The 14769-nt window shown below is 44.6% G+C and overlaps 3 protein-coding genes across 3 annotated transcripts, besides 4 other annotated features; 1 reads left to right on the top strand and 2 right to left on the bottom strand.

Moving 5' to 3' along the window:
- Nucleotides 1-144: 144 nt before the first annotated feature.
- Nucleotides 145-1293: a mobile genetic element.
- Nucleotides 1294-1307: 14 nt separating this feature from the next.
- Nucleotides 1308-2537: a mobile genetic element.
- A 294-nt stretch (nucleotides 2538-2831) lies between these two features.
- Nucleotides 2832-3827: a mobile genetic element.
- An 857-nt stretch (nucleotides 3828-4684) lies between these two features.
- On the bottom strand, nucleotides 4685-5449 carry TSTA_059950 (uncharacterized protein; the record flags this gene model as incomplete). Its single annotated transcript, XM_002339843.1, has 2 exons — nucleotides 4685-5095; nucleotides 5246-5449. The coding sequence occupies 2 exons, from the start codon at nucleotides 5447-5449 to the stop codon at nucleotides 4685-4687; spliced, it is 615 nt and encodes a 204-aa protein (XP_002339884.1).
- A 1408-nt stretch (nucleotides 5450-6857) lies between these two features.
- Nucleotides 6858-8306, top strand: TSTA_059940 (C6 transcription factor, putative; the record flags this gene model as incomplete). The annotated part of the gene is made up of 3 exons (XM_002339842.1): nucleotides 6858-7130; nucleotides 7255-7926; nucleotides 7998-8306. 3 exons carry the CDS (start codon nucleotides 6858-6860, stop codon nucleotides 8304-8306), a joined length of 1254 nt encoding a protein of 417 aa, XP_002339883.1.
- Nucleotides 8307-10212: 1906 nt separating this feature from the next.
- Nucleotides 10213-10656: a mobile genetic element.
- A 1467-nt stretch (nucleotides 10657-12123) lies between these two features.
- On the bottom strand, nucleotides 12124-13196 carry TSTA_059930 (beta lactamase domain, putative; the record flags this gene model as incomplete). Its single annotated transcript, XM_002339841.1, has 2 exons — nucleotides 12124-12205; nucleotides 12286-13196. The coding sequence occupies 2 exons, from the start codon at nucleotides 13194-13196 to the stop codon at nucleotides 12124-12126; spliced, it is 993 nt and encodes a 330-aa protein (XP_002339882.1).
- Between the last annotated feature and the right edge of the window lie 1573 nt (nucleotides 13197-14769).

Genomic DNA, 14769 nt, shown 5'->3' with positions numbered 1-14769 from the left:
TAAGAGAAAAGAGATGACCTCAGAAGAGGGCCCAGGAGGCCGAGGGGCTCATCTCTTAGCTATATGATAGAAGAAGAAGTACAGAGGTGCTTTTTGTGCTCTATATCGGCAGAGAAGATAAGTGTCATCATAGTTGAAGCATTCATAGTAGTCTGTAAAGTCTCCATGACCAGTACGGGCTATAATAACATGGCCAAGGTCAAGTTGGTTGAGTTGAAGCTCCCCAGGGTACTTAGGGGAAATGGTTATTTCTAGATCTTAATAGCTCTGTGGTGCCACCTTCTCTCATAGTGACTGAGCAGCGGATAGGGATTGAGTCCTGGCGTATCTCTTTAGCGAGGCGTATGAGGATTTGTGAGGAGCAGGAGGGATTGAGGCAGTTCCCTCTTTGGCAGCAAGATCAGCCGCTTCGTTCTTAGGGATTTTGGCGTGTCCAGGGATCCATTGGATTTGGATAGATCTGCTTTTGGTATGAGGAAGCCTTTTGCGAAGTGGCCAGGTAACTGCAAGGGTGTGGAAGGATTCAAAGATTTCTTGGGAAGATCCTGTAGAGGGAGATAGAAGGTGTATAGCAACTTCTAGGTTATTAAGGCAGATTCATAGGTTAGTAGTAAATTAAGCTATTAGGTATGTAATTACTGCTTGAGCGCTAGCTAGAGCTGCTTCTGCTTCTGCATCAAAGACCTCTTTCCCATGTCTGTATAAGAGTAAGGAGCGGAGAAACTGATAGTGTGCTTGGAGTCTAATATAGCCACCCCCTGCATGTCCATCTACTAGCCTAGATCCATCTGAAAAGATTACAATATCTGAGCTAGGGATGATATGTTGAAAAGCCATGAAATTAGCCGCTGCCTGTTCCTTAGTGCGTCCCATGGGAGCTCCTATTCAAGCTTGAGCATTCCTACAAGGCTTATAAGGGTGCCAGGGAGCGTATTGGAGAGGGTTTATCTATTCAGAGTTTAGAAGGGCCAGTGTATAACAGGTAAATCAGCTGGTTTGTTGGCTATTACTAGCGATCTGTTCTGCACGTCTTCGAAGTGGGTGATAAGGATCGAGACGCCGTAGGCGGACAGTTGCAAGAAGGGCTATTCGATCTAGTTCGATTTCTAATGGAGAGAATCCAGACTCTCGATAAAGGACTGGCTTTGGGGTTATGTGGAAGACTGGAAGGACTGCTCTTGCGCCTGTTAGTATTACTTTAGTTAGTTTCTCAAGATGTTCTCCAACTTGGTTTGAAATCTGGGAAGGTCCAGGGCGAGTATATCCTGGCCACCAGGTTTCTACGTTATAGTATTCCCTAGAGAGCAAAGAGCGTTGGCCACAGTGAGGGCTTTAGATGCTGTTTCTCTAATATGCCATTTAAACGTTAGCTTTTTGTCAAAGAGAATTCCTTGCCATTATAGATATAGCTGTTTAGTATTTTCTGATATTGTAATAGATCTAGCTTTTACTGAAGGTATATAGGTTAGGTCCTAGTCTGCTTTATATCGGGAGAAGTGAAGAAGCTCATATTTATCTAGTATAAATGTAATGCCCTCTGTAGCGCTCCAATTAAGAGCTTCTTAAAGTAAGTCTAATAAGGCTTCGCAATTAGTAGCAAGAGATGTTAAGATCGCTAGGTTGGCTACATCGTCCATGTAACCAAATCTATTCCTTAGATTTCCTAGACAGAATAGAGGTGCTATGTAGAGCATGAAAAGAATGCTAGATACTGGGGATCCTTGTGGAAGACCGCATGCAATGTCTGTTAAGGGGCCGATCTCTCCATCGAGTCGGATCTGAACTGATCTTCCAGTAGCGAAGGAGGCAATCCAGAGAACGAGATTGATAGGCCAGCCCTGCTCGCGTAGTCTGCGGATCAGTCTGCTGGGAAGCATGGAATCAAAGGCGCCTTTGACATCTAGGGTAAGGAGTGAGGCAGTCATACCTTGATTTAGCGCTTGTTCGACATCATGTGTTAGGCATGTGGTTAGGTCTGTTACAGATCTTAGTGGGAGAGCCCCAAATTATTGCCTTGCTAATACTTTATAGTGTATAGAGATCTATGCCATATTCTGTGCCACTAAGCGCTCCAGTCCTTTGCCAAGTACTGATAGGAGAGCGATTGGTCTGTATGAGCTAGATGAAGATCAATCAGTCTTTTTTGGTTTCTGGATGAATGCTAAGATTGCGTGTCGAAAGCATTTAGGATGATAACCAATCTTTAGGCACCCTTAATATAGCATTAATACCTTATCTTTGATCAGAGGCCATGCTACTTTGAGTATACAGGTTGGGATTTCATCTGTGCCAGGGGCTGTGTTTCCTGCCTGAAGTACTGACTCCTCCACTTGTAGCATCGATATATCTGGGAAGTAGAGACTAGTGGAAGGGACTGCTGGGGAGTCCAGAGGTATATCTCCTGCCTCTGCCGAGTTCTGGAGAAGATTGTGGACTAGTACGTCTCGTTTCTCGTGTATAGTAACTGCTGGGAGGCTGTTGGGCCTTAGCGGATCTTTCAGTGGAGGGCTTCGGAAGATGCCTGTAGACTTTGTCAGATAATCCGGCTTTCAAACGAGGCAGAAAGATCGACTGTTCAATCTTACAGGTCTAAAAGGCACCTTTAGGCATATATCTGGGCACCTAGATTTCCGCCCAATATTTACCCCTCCTGATAGCTCACAAATCACCCCGCCAAAGGTGTCTATAAAGGACCCGGCTTTAAAGACTTGAAAGACAGACAGAGAACTCAATACATACAATCTTGCTAGTCACTTCTTTTCTTTGATCCTAGTAAAACACTCTTCAGGATTGGCCTGGAATAAACCGACCAATCCGACAGACTTATGCCATTTGCTCATATCAAAAACATCCTTCATTTGTGATACTATAGAGAGCTTATCACGCCAGAATTGTTGTTGAGTCCGTCTAGTAGTCCGGCGAAAGTCTGTCTTTGAGCAGAGGTCTAAGCAGTAATTATGTAAAGCTTTCTTGTAGTCTTCATTCTATCATGGTTATTCTATGCCTTGTGTCATAGTCCTCTTAGCAGAGCCTCTATATGCTCCTTGAATTACAGATATTAGTTTTTTAGCAAGGGTATCAAGATCTTCTTCTGTTGTGGCTGAGCTCTCGGTGCCAGCAAGATTAGAGGCGAGGAGCAAGAGGAAGGAGGTGTGGTCTAGTGTGTCAAATCTCAGTTTCTAAGCTGTTTCCTTGTATCTCTGATCCCATGGTACAGTGGTGATTAGTGGTTGATGATCAGAGGTAGCATCTAAGTGGCTCGCTATGCTAGTTTTAGCTCCCGCGAGTGCCAGAGGGCTTGAGGCGAAACTAAGGTCTAACATGTTACCCCTTTCATGTGTGGGACAGTCTATATTAGAGATGAGTACTAGACCCTGGAGGTCCAGCCAGTTAATGAACAGCTCTGCAGAAGGTGTGGGGCTGCGATGTAGCGAGGGCTGCCATCTGTTATGTAGTAGATTAAGATTGCCTGCAAGTATTGTTGCTTGAGGGAAATATACCTCTGGCAGGGTTATAAGAGCTTTCGCGGCTTTGCCTGCTCTGATGGAGCCTGCTGGAGCATTATAGATGTTAACTATCAGAGCAGACTTTCCTGTGGGCGAAAAAATCTGTAGGAATAGGAGATCTGAGGCCTCTTTAGTATCAGTTGTGAAGGGGCGCAGCTGGGAGGTCTGAATGCCCTTCTTCTTTTGAACATAGGTGAGAACTCGTGGTCAGCCACTTACCGCCCAACTGTCAGTTAGGGAGAAGCATTCATATAATAGATGTTTTTTAGTGATCTGTCGGCTGAGATCTTTGAATGTATATAGTTCTTGGATTAGGATAATATCAATATCGCTTGTATATGCTAATGTGAGAGCTATTTCATGTGCATCTGGCGCGTGCCCTATATTTAGCTGTAGGATTTTAAGAAGCACCTTTTGAGTTAGATAGTGATAGATCATAGCTCCTATTTAAGAAGGGAGACGAACCAATTTTGTGATTGAGGGGTTATAAAGTGGACTGTGTGAGCTGTAATTGGAGGATCTTCAGTTGGGGCGTGAGGTGAAGGGGTTACTAAACGGAAAGGAGAGATAATCTTATGGGTTGGAGGCTAAGTTAGCATCTTGTCTAGTGCCATAGGTGTTTCTTGTGTGCCAATGGAAAGCTGAGTGCTACATCCTCCTTCAGTTCGAGCTTTTGCGAGGTTAATAGCACAGGATTTCCAGATCTCTGCTTGTTAAGCTTTAGTATATTTAGAGTTGCCTTTAGGGCGCAGGAGGCATTCTAGGAAATCAGCAGGATGTAGTCCATGGCAGTATATACATCTAGAAGAGCACTGATGAGACTCCAGGGCTATGCAGTAGTTAACATGTCCCTATTCAGTATGCTCTGAGGAGCCACAGAGCTAGCATCGAGAGGGGCGAGCACAGGATCATGCATTATACCATTTCCAGCATCATGTGCATTGGATAACTGTTGTTCTCTTAGAGAGGTGACAAGTATTAGTAATAGTGTCAAAAAGACATAGCTGGATAGACAGTGGTGATTTCGTGCCTTCTGGGAAGTTGACAAACCAGCTTGAGGAAAGAGTATTAGGGTTGGCAGCACTTGTAGCGGTCTCACTAATAGATATAGGCTTGAGTCCTGTAGTTTCACTGATTTCTGAGGATAGTAGTGTAGGATTGACAGGGATTAGAGAGTATTAACCGTCCAAGATTTGGCTAATTTTCCTTGGCACATTGGTGACTTGGTACGAGACCCATCGGGAGCTGCGTTCTATCTGGCAGTTAACAAAGAATGCAGAGATAATCTCTTTTTGGGCCTCAAGGGTTAGAAGGGCTTCTGGAGATGAGGGACATAGTGCAAAACCAGTCTTTGTGGCTTGAACTTCTTTTAGTGCTAAACTGTTTAAGTTTAGTGAAGACCATAGGCTAGAGTAGATAGTGTAGGCTTCCATTTTTCTAGCTGCATGGTCAGCTAGGAGGCGTACGAAGAGCCAGTTGTCAGGAGGGGGTTGTTTCATCAGAGGCATAGGCTTTTTAACATGGGCTTTGGAGTGAGTAGTAGGAGTTGATTTGACTGGGGCATATTGGGTAATAGTCACATAAGTCGACTGTTCAAGACCTGAGAGGGGACGTGAGGAAGAGGGTGAAGGGGGTAAGGAATTTGGAGTAGGGGAAGGGGAAGAGGAAGGGGACAGGGCAGGTAGAATAGAGGTCGTCGAGATACCGCTAATATAGGCGCTAAAATGTCATTGGGCTACTGAGGCGAGGTCATCGCTTAGAGCGGTGAGAGCTCTCAGTAGATGAGGGGCCAGGCCGGTGGTTTGGCTGCGGTGTTTATCGAGGAATGCAGCTATAGGGCTGAAGATCTTCTGTCCTTCAGAAGCTCTTGTCGTGGCTGCGGACGTGGATTCCAGTAGGGCTGTCTGTAGAGGGCCATCTGTACCAGGGCCTTTACGCGCCATAGTGTTGCCGGACGCGTTGAGACGCGTCAAAGGCCGCACTTCTGGTGGCTAGGTGGTAGAGAGGGGTGAGGAGTTTGGGCCTCTGACTGTTTGATATAAACAATTGTAGGGAATTCGTCTATCTGTGCAAGAGTTCCTGTGCATTGTGGAAGCAATCGAGATGCCTCACTCCAACGCACTGAGCCGCTATTGGAATCTTTTGGTACTAGTCCGAACGGGGTTAGGCTCTGATAGGAGTTGTACAATTTGGGTGAGGAATAATTGACTCTGATTTGCACCTTCTAAAACATAGCTAACTACACATCTTGATCCTCTTTATATACACATCATAGTGGCAAAGTATCACGGATTTACGGGATAAATGACAATCCTGACTCCAAAATGTAGGCTTGAGTTTGGCTCTTATGTTCTCACGGATATGTCGTTATTCCGAGGAATCATGATTAGTAATGACATCCTGATTGGGATTAGCGTATCAAATATCCAACAGCCGCAGGGCGTCACGTGACCTCGTCTAGGATAGAGGGATGTAAGACCGCGTCGGGGCGTGAGTTAGATAGCTACAATCACACACATTTGAACCCATACAGAATTGCAGTACCTGCTAACCATCTATCGTACGTACGTACATTAACGTGTACACGTGCTTTATGCACCCACACCAGCCCACATATCCACTAGTTATATGAGTATTGTGATCCAGAAAATATACACCATTCGACCAAAAAACAAACCCTATTAGTGGGGTAGTAATTTATATGGTAATATAGGCATATTTTCTATTAATAATAATGCCAGTATCCGCTAACTAGTTACCGTATTTTGAATAAGTTTGAAAGCTAAATATTTTTATATTCGTTACTGTGAGTCTAACGCAGTAACTTGAAGAGATCTCATTCGTGTCAGCCACGAAGGCAAATTGAATTGCGGCAAAAATGATATCGGCCTATCATTGATTGGATCAAATGCTGAGTTAGGTTAACCTATATGGCCTCCTTTCAAATTCCTAATCTCTATAACATGTACATAGGGCAGCCCAACCCTAACACTCACAAAATCTATTCTGGATTGAATATCAAACAAAGCCTCTTACTGTAGAATTAATTTGTCCTATTGAAGTAAATCGCCTTGCCTTATGCTTGTCGCCGTCATGCTGGAATTTGGGAAATAAAGTTCGAAGTGTGAAGTCCCCGAAGTCGCCGACTACTATTGATTTACCTACGTCCGGCAATACTGAAGGCTATGCTATTTATCTTTCATTCATTTTTCATTTTTTTCTTTCTTAAGGCTCCTGCAACCCATTTTTCTAGTACAGGAGACGCATTCGATGACAGCACGCCTACTCTTGCATTCGCCGATTCGGATTATATGACTAGTATTGGAAGGTTCTTTAACCATTGCAACACTAATGCCATTGAGATCAAACGCTCGAAACCCGTCTTCGCTAGCATGTATCCCCTGTCGGCAGAGACATCTTAAATGCGATGCTTTAATACCGCCCTGCTCCCGATGCAAACAATCAAATGTTAAATGCCACTATGTGGCCTCGAAACGAGGCCTGCGCCGAAAGGATAGCACCACAACAAGCCCTCCCACTACCGAGCCTGTTGATGCGGACGCTTCCTGTACCTCGCCGCCCTATACACAGACATTGACGCCGACATTTAGCCCGGGCATAAGTGTCAATTTCAATACGTTGTTTCCGAATAGTGATAAATTTCCACTTGACTGGTTGATACCAATGGTAAATTCCTCCTTACCCTTCCTGCTGACCTCCCCCATTTCGCTCACTAAAGCTCGACCAGGAATTCCTCCCGTCACTCGATGAGACATCCCAAAGACTGGCTGGATTATCAACCCCCGAGGAAACCAGAACTGTGGTATCGACCGAGTCTTGTGCTGTCCCAGCCTACCATAACATCGCCTTCGACCCCATGATAAAGCTCTATTACCAAAATTTCCATTCCTCTCATCCTTTCGTTATTCCACGAAAATCTCTCAGTAACTACGACCTAACTCGATTTCTACCGCCTTGTTTGATTTCCATGATGCAGTTCATTGGCTCTCATTTTCACCCTGATCCGACGGTAAAAGACCGATATCAGAAAAAGGCCTACATGAGTCTAAATGATTCCTCCGAACCCAGCGGATTCAAAGTGCAGGCTATGCTACTAGCTGCAATCGCGTATCATGCCCATGGTAATGAGGAACAAGCCGGTTATATGCTAAATAGCGCTATTACAATGGCAAGTCAATTGGGCATCCAGAGCGGATCATTCGCCGGGCACAGTTACCCTGGAAATGCGATTCTTGAAGAGAGCTGGCGTCGGACTTTTTGGGAATTATTTATTGTTGTGCATCTTTTCAAGACATTTTCTGCTCAGCAAAACTGTGACATTCAATGGAGTGGATATCGAGACGAGGACCTTTTGAAGATGGAACTGCCATGTGATGAAGCTACTTACTATGCAGCTGGTGTAAATTCAACCTCATTGTTTTGCTTTTGTCCCTAAACTTCTGATGGCTAATTCGTTTTATATCGGTCAAGTCTATTCCCCAAAGCAAAACCCTTCCACAGCTTCAAAATGTGTGGCGCAGCGTGAACAACGACACCGAAGAAACGTTTTCGTCGTTTTCGTACCGCATTGAAGCCATCCGACTATGGGAGATGGTGCAATCAGTGAACTCGAGGAGCACTGCCTTGATGTATATTGACGAAATCGAACTTGATACTTTAGACATACGCTTGACTACGCTTTTGATACGATTAATGAAGATATATCAGTGCTTCACTTCCAGTGCCAATGAACCTGATGACCAGATGAGGAGACAGGCACAAATGATCACCCTTTTGTGAGTTCTGCTTTGGACGAAAGACATCTTTCTAGATTTCCAAGAAATGGGACTAAGACGTGCGAAATTTAGAGCAATAATATACCTCCATCATCCACAATCAAACCTCGGCCTAGGCTTGTGGAAAAGTCCACCCTCGTGCATCACAAGTGGCCTTTCAGAAGTTACAGCAGACGGATTGGATAATAACGATTTCGACTCGCATTCCCTCAAAGCACTACGGGCAGCCAGCACATTATTGGGCATGATCACCACCAGCGTCCTCAGCACCAACTCAATTAATTCGATTAAATGGAACACGCCGTTTATGATTTGCGCGCTTACGATGAGCCTGATGATTCATATTGTTGATGCACATCACCATGATCACTCTCACTATCCTCAATGTAAGCGCAATTGTAAAGACGAGTGCTTTTTCACCTCCAGAATCGAACTAGGAATAAGAACATTGGATATTTTGAGTGAAGTATGGCCTTTATCTAAACTGGTGAAGAAGCAGCTTTTACAGACTTTGAATAGGCAGTAATTGCAGATTTTGTTCAATCCATTCATTTTCTTCTCCTCTCAGTGTAGCTGAATTGTAAGCGAACCTAATCAAAAGCATAACCAGCTTGCGAAAATGTATTCAACAGACCAGAACCGCAAAAGTCTCCTCGGCAAGAACTGGTGTTGCCGAGGAGAATATCTTCACTCTGATGAATGACTGTTTCAATACCCCGAATCACCCAAGAAAATTCGCCTTAAAGTGCTTGACAGTCTCCATCCGCCTTTACCAAGAAAGAGACCAGCACACCTAGAAAGTAGTCTGGGTCAACATCAACATATGGAGTGTGGTGCAAGTGATATAATGTAATTGTCAGCGTTCGATCTTCTAATGGTCGCAATCTCAACTTGCTTTTACACTGGAATCTTTCCATTCATCCAGTGTCACGCTTCCATTTTTTCATGGATTTAACCTTTTCGGAGCTATCTTGGCAGCAATAATACTCATATATCAAGCTTGAGTCTTGTGTAGTCCTCTTATGCTAGAGTCGGTAGCCTCCAGCTTTCTAGATATCATCTAGGAGATGCTTTACGGCTTAATTTAATGGGTCACAGCTAAGTGTGCCTGCGGTACTTCTCTCCAGTTTAGACCCAAAATTAATCGGCAACTGGTCTAGGTCGAAGATGTACTTCATCAAGAGTGGTGTTCTGATTCTATTTCAACTAGTCAGTCTCTTAATCTATAAAAATGGTTATATAGAGATCATACGGGTTGATTCCAGGCTTGAATCTCGGTTATGAAGCCATCCCATTGATCAAAGACCAAATAATGTCTCTTTTCATGTCGAACCAGGCTTTCTTCTTTCTCCCTTGTTTATTCAATGAAAATCGGTTATGAGTCGAAAGCAATTGCAGCTTGTGCACCAGGCACGCTTTTCAAACACCATTGAAGCTCACTGTAGTGATTGTACTCTGTACATGGAGTGTAGAGGAACGTGTTAGTAGTAGATCGCGTTCGGATAGTAAACAATTGGAGAAATAGCGGACCAATCCATGTTGGAATTACAGAGTATACTAAGCTATTTTTCTTTGGGATAGGATTCAGAGAATCGTATAAGTACTGATCAACAGCAAATTTCGAGAAATTGGACTCACACATCGACATAAGATTGAAATACAAATCAACTTTACAGCTTATATTTAGAAAGTTCGATTGAGCACAGGGTTATTAGAGCAGAGTTGGAGAGAGAGAATCTGGGATGGCTTAAAAGCTGGTATAATCTCCCAAGTAGATGGGGGCCACTGGAGCGAATCTGGTTATGGATATATGGATAATCCTTGCTGTCTTAGCGTTGATAGCTATATATGTCCCTGGTGGTTCCCACCAGGGAAGTGTCAGGAAGAGATATCTCTATTCTAAATTCCTGACTCTTTCAGATCCCCATAATGTTTCGCGCCTATACTTGTGTCTCCAGCAAAACCCAGGTCTTATTATACATACTACCAGTAGTGCTATTAATGGAAAAGTCGGGGCATCAGCCGTCCAATATGGCCTCTCAGTTACAAGATAAATATACGTGGGAAGAACACCAGAGGCAAATATATTCTTAGCGGAACTGGCTGGGATACATATCGCCCTAGAAATGGTATAGCAAAGGATAGAAAGAGAGGTTATAATCTTCTACGACAGTCAGGCTGTAATTCAGGCAATCGATGGCACTCAAAAGACGGGCCAACAGAACTTAGGAAGCATTATGGAAAAATAGGATGAGCTCCAGAGCAAGGGTTTCCAGGTGAATATCCACTGGATCCCAGCTCCCTAGGGAATTAAGAGTAATGAATGAGCAGATAGAGCAGTAAAAGAGACGACTAGATGAAAGATTAGTGTAGAATAGTAGGGGAAGACATATTCCAGTGGACATGGAAAGTACTGCCCTAAGACTAGTTGGGCTCCAGCAACCTTAGTCCGCGCTCAAAAGAGACCTAAAGACCCTAGCTTATAAACAGTAGGAACAGAGCTAACAACAGAATCAACAAGGCCGTACTCTCTTCCAGATTATTGATAAACCATTAAAGAAGAATATAGAGCTTCACGCCAAACTTAGCAGGCCTCTGTCATCTATCTTAACACAAATGCGGACAGGCAATATTAACCTGCTGCATTTCCTATACAAAAGACATATCCTGGGAATTAATAATAGAGAATGTCAATGCCGATATGGAGTATAAATAGTCATATATATCTTACTGAGCTGTTCCAGGTTCAAGAAGAAGCGTGACGTATAGGAGAATAAAGGAACATGGTTGTCTGACACAAGGAAGATTCTCTCTGATGGAAAATATGCCGCAAGAGCAGCAAAATTCATATTGGAAATCAAGCTCCTTGGGCAATTTGGGAGCATAGATTTAGATCTCCAGCAGAGTGGTGAGTCCTTAAGGGTATAACAGCCACTACACAGCCAGAGTAGCAGCAATGGGCTCTAGCAAGTACACGCCAGCTTGTCACTTCAATTTAAATTATTTAGATACATGGTTACTTCATGTATATAGGACTGGAGCTGACAGTCAGAATTAGGACACATGCCTGTAGGGCGGCCGGGACGGTTAGATGAATCAATCAATCGATCAATCAAAACCAACATCATACAAATATGGATTCTGAAGTAGATTCATCACTCCGTGCACTTTCGATAACTGTGGATTCAATCTCAACGCAACCAACAAGAAGCCAGTCAGCTCTTGCGACATGGGCTCATCCTCGAACAGCACAAGATGATGAACCTGAAATTAAAGGCCAAGGATCACAATATAGTATTTCGATTACTACTAACTTTCGGAAACATCTCAATTCTAAGCACCAAATGCAGGTTGAAGAGACCTACGCCGTGTACAATCAGCCACACTTGATAAACTTCAACAGCTTTACCATCAAGCAGACTCCTCGGGCCAAGTAGAACAGATCAACAGCCAAACACTGCAAAAAGTACTGAACCGAAAAGCTATTGACCAGGCACTGGTCTCACTAATCGTTGTACGAAATCTCTCATTCCGGATGGTTGAATGGCCTGTAGTGCTAATGCCTGAGCATGCCTCCAAAATCCTCTCAGAGTCTCCCGACAAAGCCTGCAACAAAGCCTCAAAGATGAAGTTATTCTTAGGTTGTGAAATACATAGAACAAGCTCCTCAGGGATATCTTTAGTGTTGTGAAACCTCGCCTACTTTACCCGCTCCTGCACCCGTGTGCAAGAATAGCTGTCTAAGGCAGTCTCTGGCGGTAGAACCGTGACACTGAGTCAGATCCGTGACACTCAGACTCAGGACCGATCGACTCCAAATTTCACACTAAAGGCGCTGGTGTCCTCAGAGGTGCGATGTCAGGTACATGAGGAACCGGCTTGCTAGGTACCAGAATGAAACGACTACAGATTCATCGTGCATAGACTTACTCTAAATTATACTCTAAATTATGGACAAATTACCAAAAAGCTGTCTATTGAACTCGGCTGGAACCTTGACCAACAACTTGAAAAAGACTCCACCATTGTGTCTGTTCTTTGGCAGCTGCCCTCCACGAACATTGACCTGCAAGGCCGGATGCAACAGTTTTGGTTCGCGAAGACCCTGATCCCTCTCAGCCCTCCATTTCACAAACTCCTCCTCATCGGTACCCTCCTTCACATGCTTGTTGCGCTCTTGCTGTTCTTTTACTGTGACAAAAGGCATGGCTTCTCTGCCTTCAAATTGGTCATTACTCCCGCTTGCAGGCGGATAGTCATGTCCTGTGTATAACTTGTAGCGTGGCGGCAAGGAAAGAAGCTGTTGCACCGAGTTCCACAATGTACGTGCATCTCCACCGGGGAAATCGCATCGTGCACTTCCGACGTCCGGGTTAAAGATAGAGTCGCCTGTGAAGACATTCTCACCAATCACGTAGCCGACATGGTCGGGCGTGTGCCCCGGGAGATGGAAGACCTTGACGGTCAGTTCACCGATGCGGAATTCTTCATTGTCGCTGAAGAGGTGGTCAAAGACGTTTCTGATCTCATCCTCGGGAATGTTATATATTTTGGCGAAGGTCTCTTGAACAGTCCGGATCCTCTTGCCGATGCAGATTGGTGGCCGGGCCTGGCCTGCAGCAATGAGTGCCTTCTGCAAGTAGTGCGACGCTGTCAAATGATCGGCATGAGCGTGGGTCTCCAGGAGTCTGACAATACGGTAGTTATTAGATTTAGCGGTCTCTAGGAGCTTTTGCGCAGACTTCGTGCTGATTGTCAGTTTTTCCTGGTCGAAGTCAAGGACGGGATCGATGATGACTGCCTCTTTGGTGGATGGACAAGCGACAATGTATTGCCAAGTCGAGGTATTCTTCTCGAAAATAGCATGCACAGTGGGCTGTCCCATATTGCTCATTGTCAGGTGGATTCGTAGAAATATGTCTGGAAATCTTTGAGGTGTCGTGCATTAAACGGAATATTTAACGATTCATTAGAACGATCAAGGGATTTAACAACGGCTGACAACGCCACTTATCAGATAACACCGTATAAACCCTGTCACTCGAAAACACTAGTATTATACACGGGGAATCTGTGACTTCTCACTGTCGGCGAAGTGAAGCAAAGCGCTCGCCGATTGCGCCGACTAGTGATGAGCCAAATAGGGAATTATTTTGGTGCCCGGAAACAACTTTGGCTGCTTACCAGCTGTCTCATTCAAATGGCGATGGTGTATGCCGCTGCAGCGATAGAGCGTCCCGTTGCATCACGATGGGCCGGAGGCATACGCTATCATTTTCTTACTGGCACTTTCCTCTGGAGGACAAGTCGCTATGAGTCACCCGCTGAGGACCCAGGTCTGCTTTGCATAACATTCTTGGGCAAAAGGGCATAGGTGGGGATCTACTGTCCATTGTACTTGTCAAGTGCGTCATTTCGCCTGCATCCATGCTGAACCAAGTTGTGATACAACCTTGGTGCTTGATATCAAGCTGTCGTTTGAAAGTAAGTATCTGTGACATGCCTTGCTTCACCAGTCAGGGATTTATCTCGGGGATCATGCGGGTCTCCCATATATTGCTTGTATTACGAGTTACCGTAAGTATAATATGGCTATTTCTCCATTCTGAAGTGATATATGGTGTGTTGGCTACTCTGAACGTAAATTGAATTTATAGTCTATAGTATGATAAATCCACAACCCAATAGAGGTGATAATGTAAAGGGGGAAGGTGGAGACTCTGACGTTCGCACGCCGATGCTCTCACTGTGTGTTGAGTTAATTATACTTTTTGGTCTTCGTGGCGTTGTCGTTGTAATCCACCAGTCACGAAAGCACCAAGAATCATGCGAATGTTCGGGAGGCTATATGCGTTGCCTACAAGCCCTGCAAGGCTAATGGCAAGGAATAGCGTGTTGCCGGTCTGGTTCGATGCGAAGCAAGTGTTGTCCGGCCAGGCAGCGGCGTCTTGGATACCGGTTGCTAACGATAGGAGGAGGAGCTCACTTTCTAACGAACGTCTTCACGGACATCATCCGTCAGGTAGAGCCATAGCCTCGATTGTGATTTATGGGGCAGGTCCGGCACGGGCCTGGGGAAGACCATGCTAGATGTCGGGAGGATGACTGGAAGTAGCTATAGGTTATCTCAGTGATTTTTCAGTCAGCCTACCAATCCATTTCTACTCACCTCTATCGCCTTGCTGAGGGGTTCAAAAGGGAAAAAGAAGTCCCTGATGTCTAGAGATCGGCGCTACGGTATTGCAATGACACGACAGCATGCAAGAGGATGAAGATTTTCAACTAGGATTGAGAGCTTGATTTTTCTGGCTTCTCTCAGGGCTAATGTTTGTAACGGTTTGGTTTGGATGATTAGAAATTAGTATCCTGTATCATTCCTATGATCGTACTATGATCGTCAGTACGGCTTTTTCGACATAGCACGTGTAAGATCCATACGGGATCGAAGCCATATAGTAGTAGTAGGA

The sequence above is a fragment of the Talaromyces stipitatus genome, genomic scaffold (genome assembly GCF_000003125.1).
Source record: "Talaromyces stipitatus ATCC 10500 scf_1105507295523 genomic scaffold, whole genome shotgun sequence".
NCBI lineage: Eukaryota > Fungi > Ascomycota > Eurotiomycetes > Eurotiales > Trichocomaceae > Talaromyces > Talaromyces stipitatus.
The sequence above is the reverse complement of the archived record's forward strand: the minus strand, read 5'-3'. Positions and strand labels throughout refer to the sequence as shown.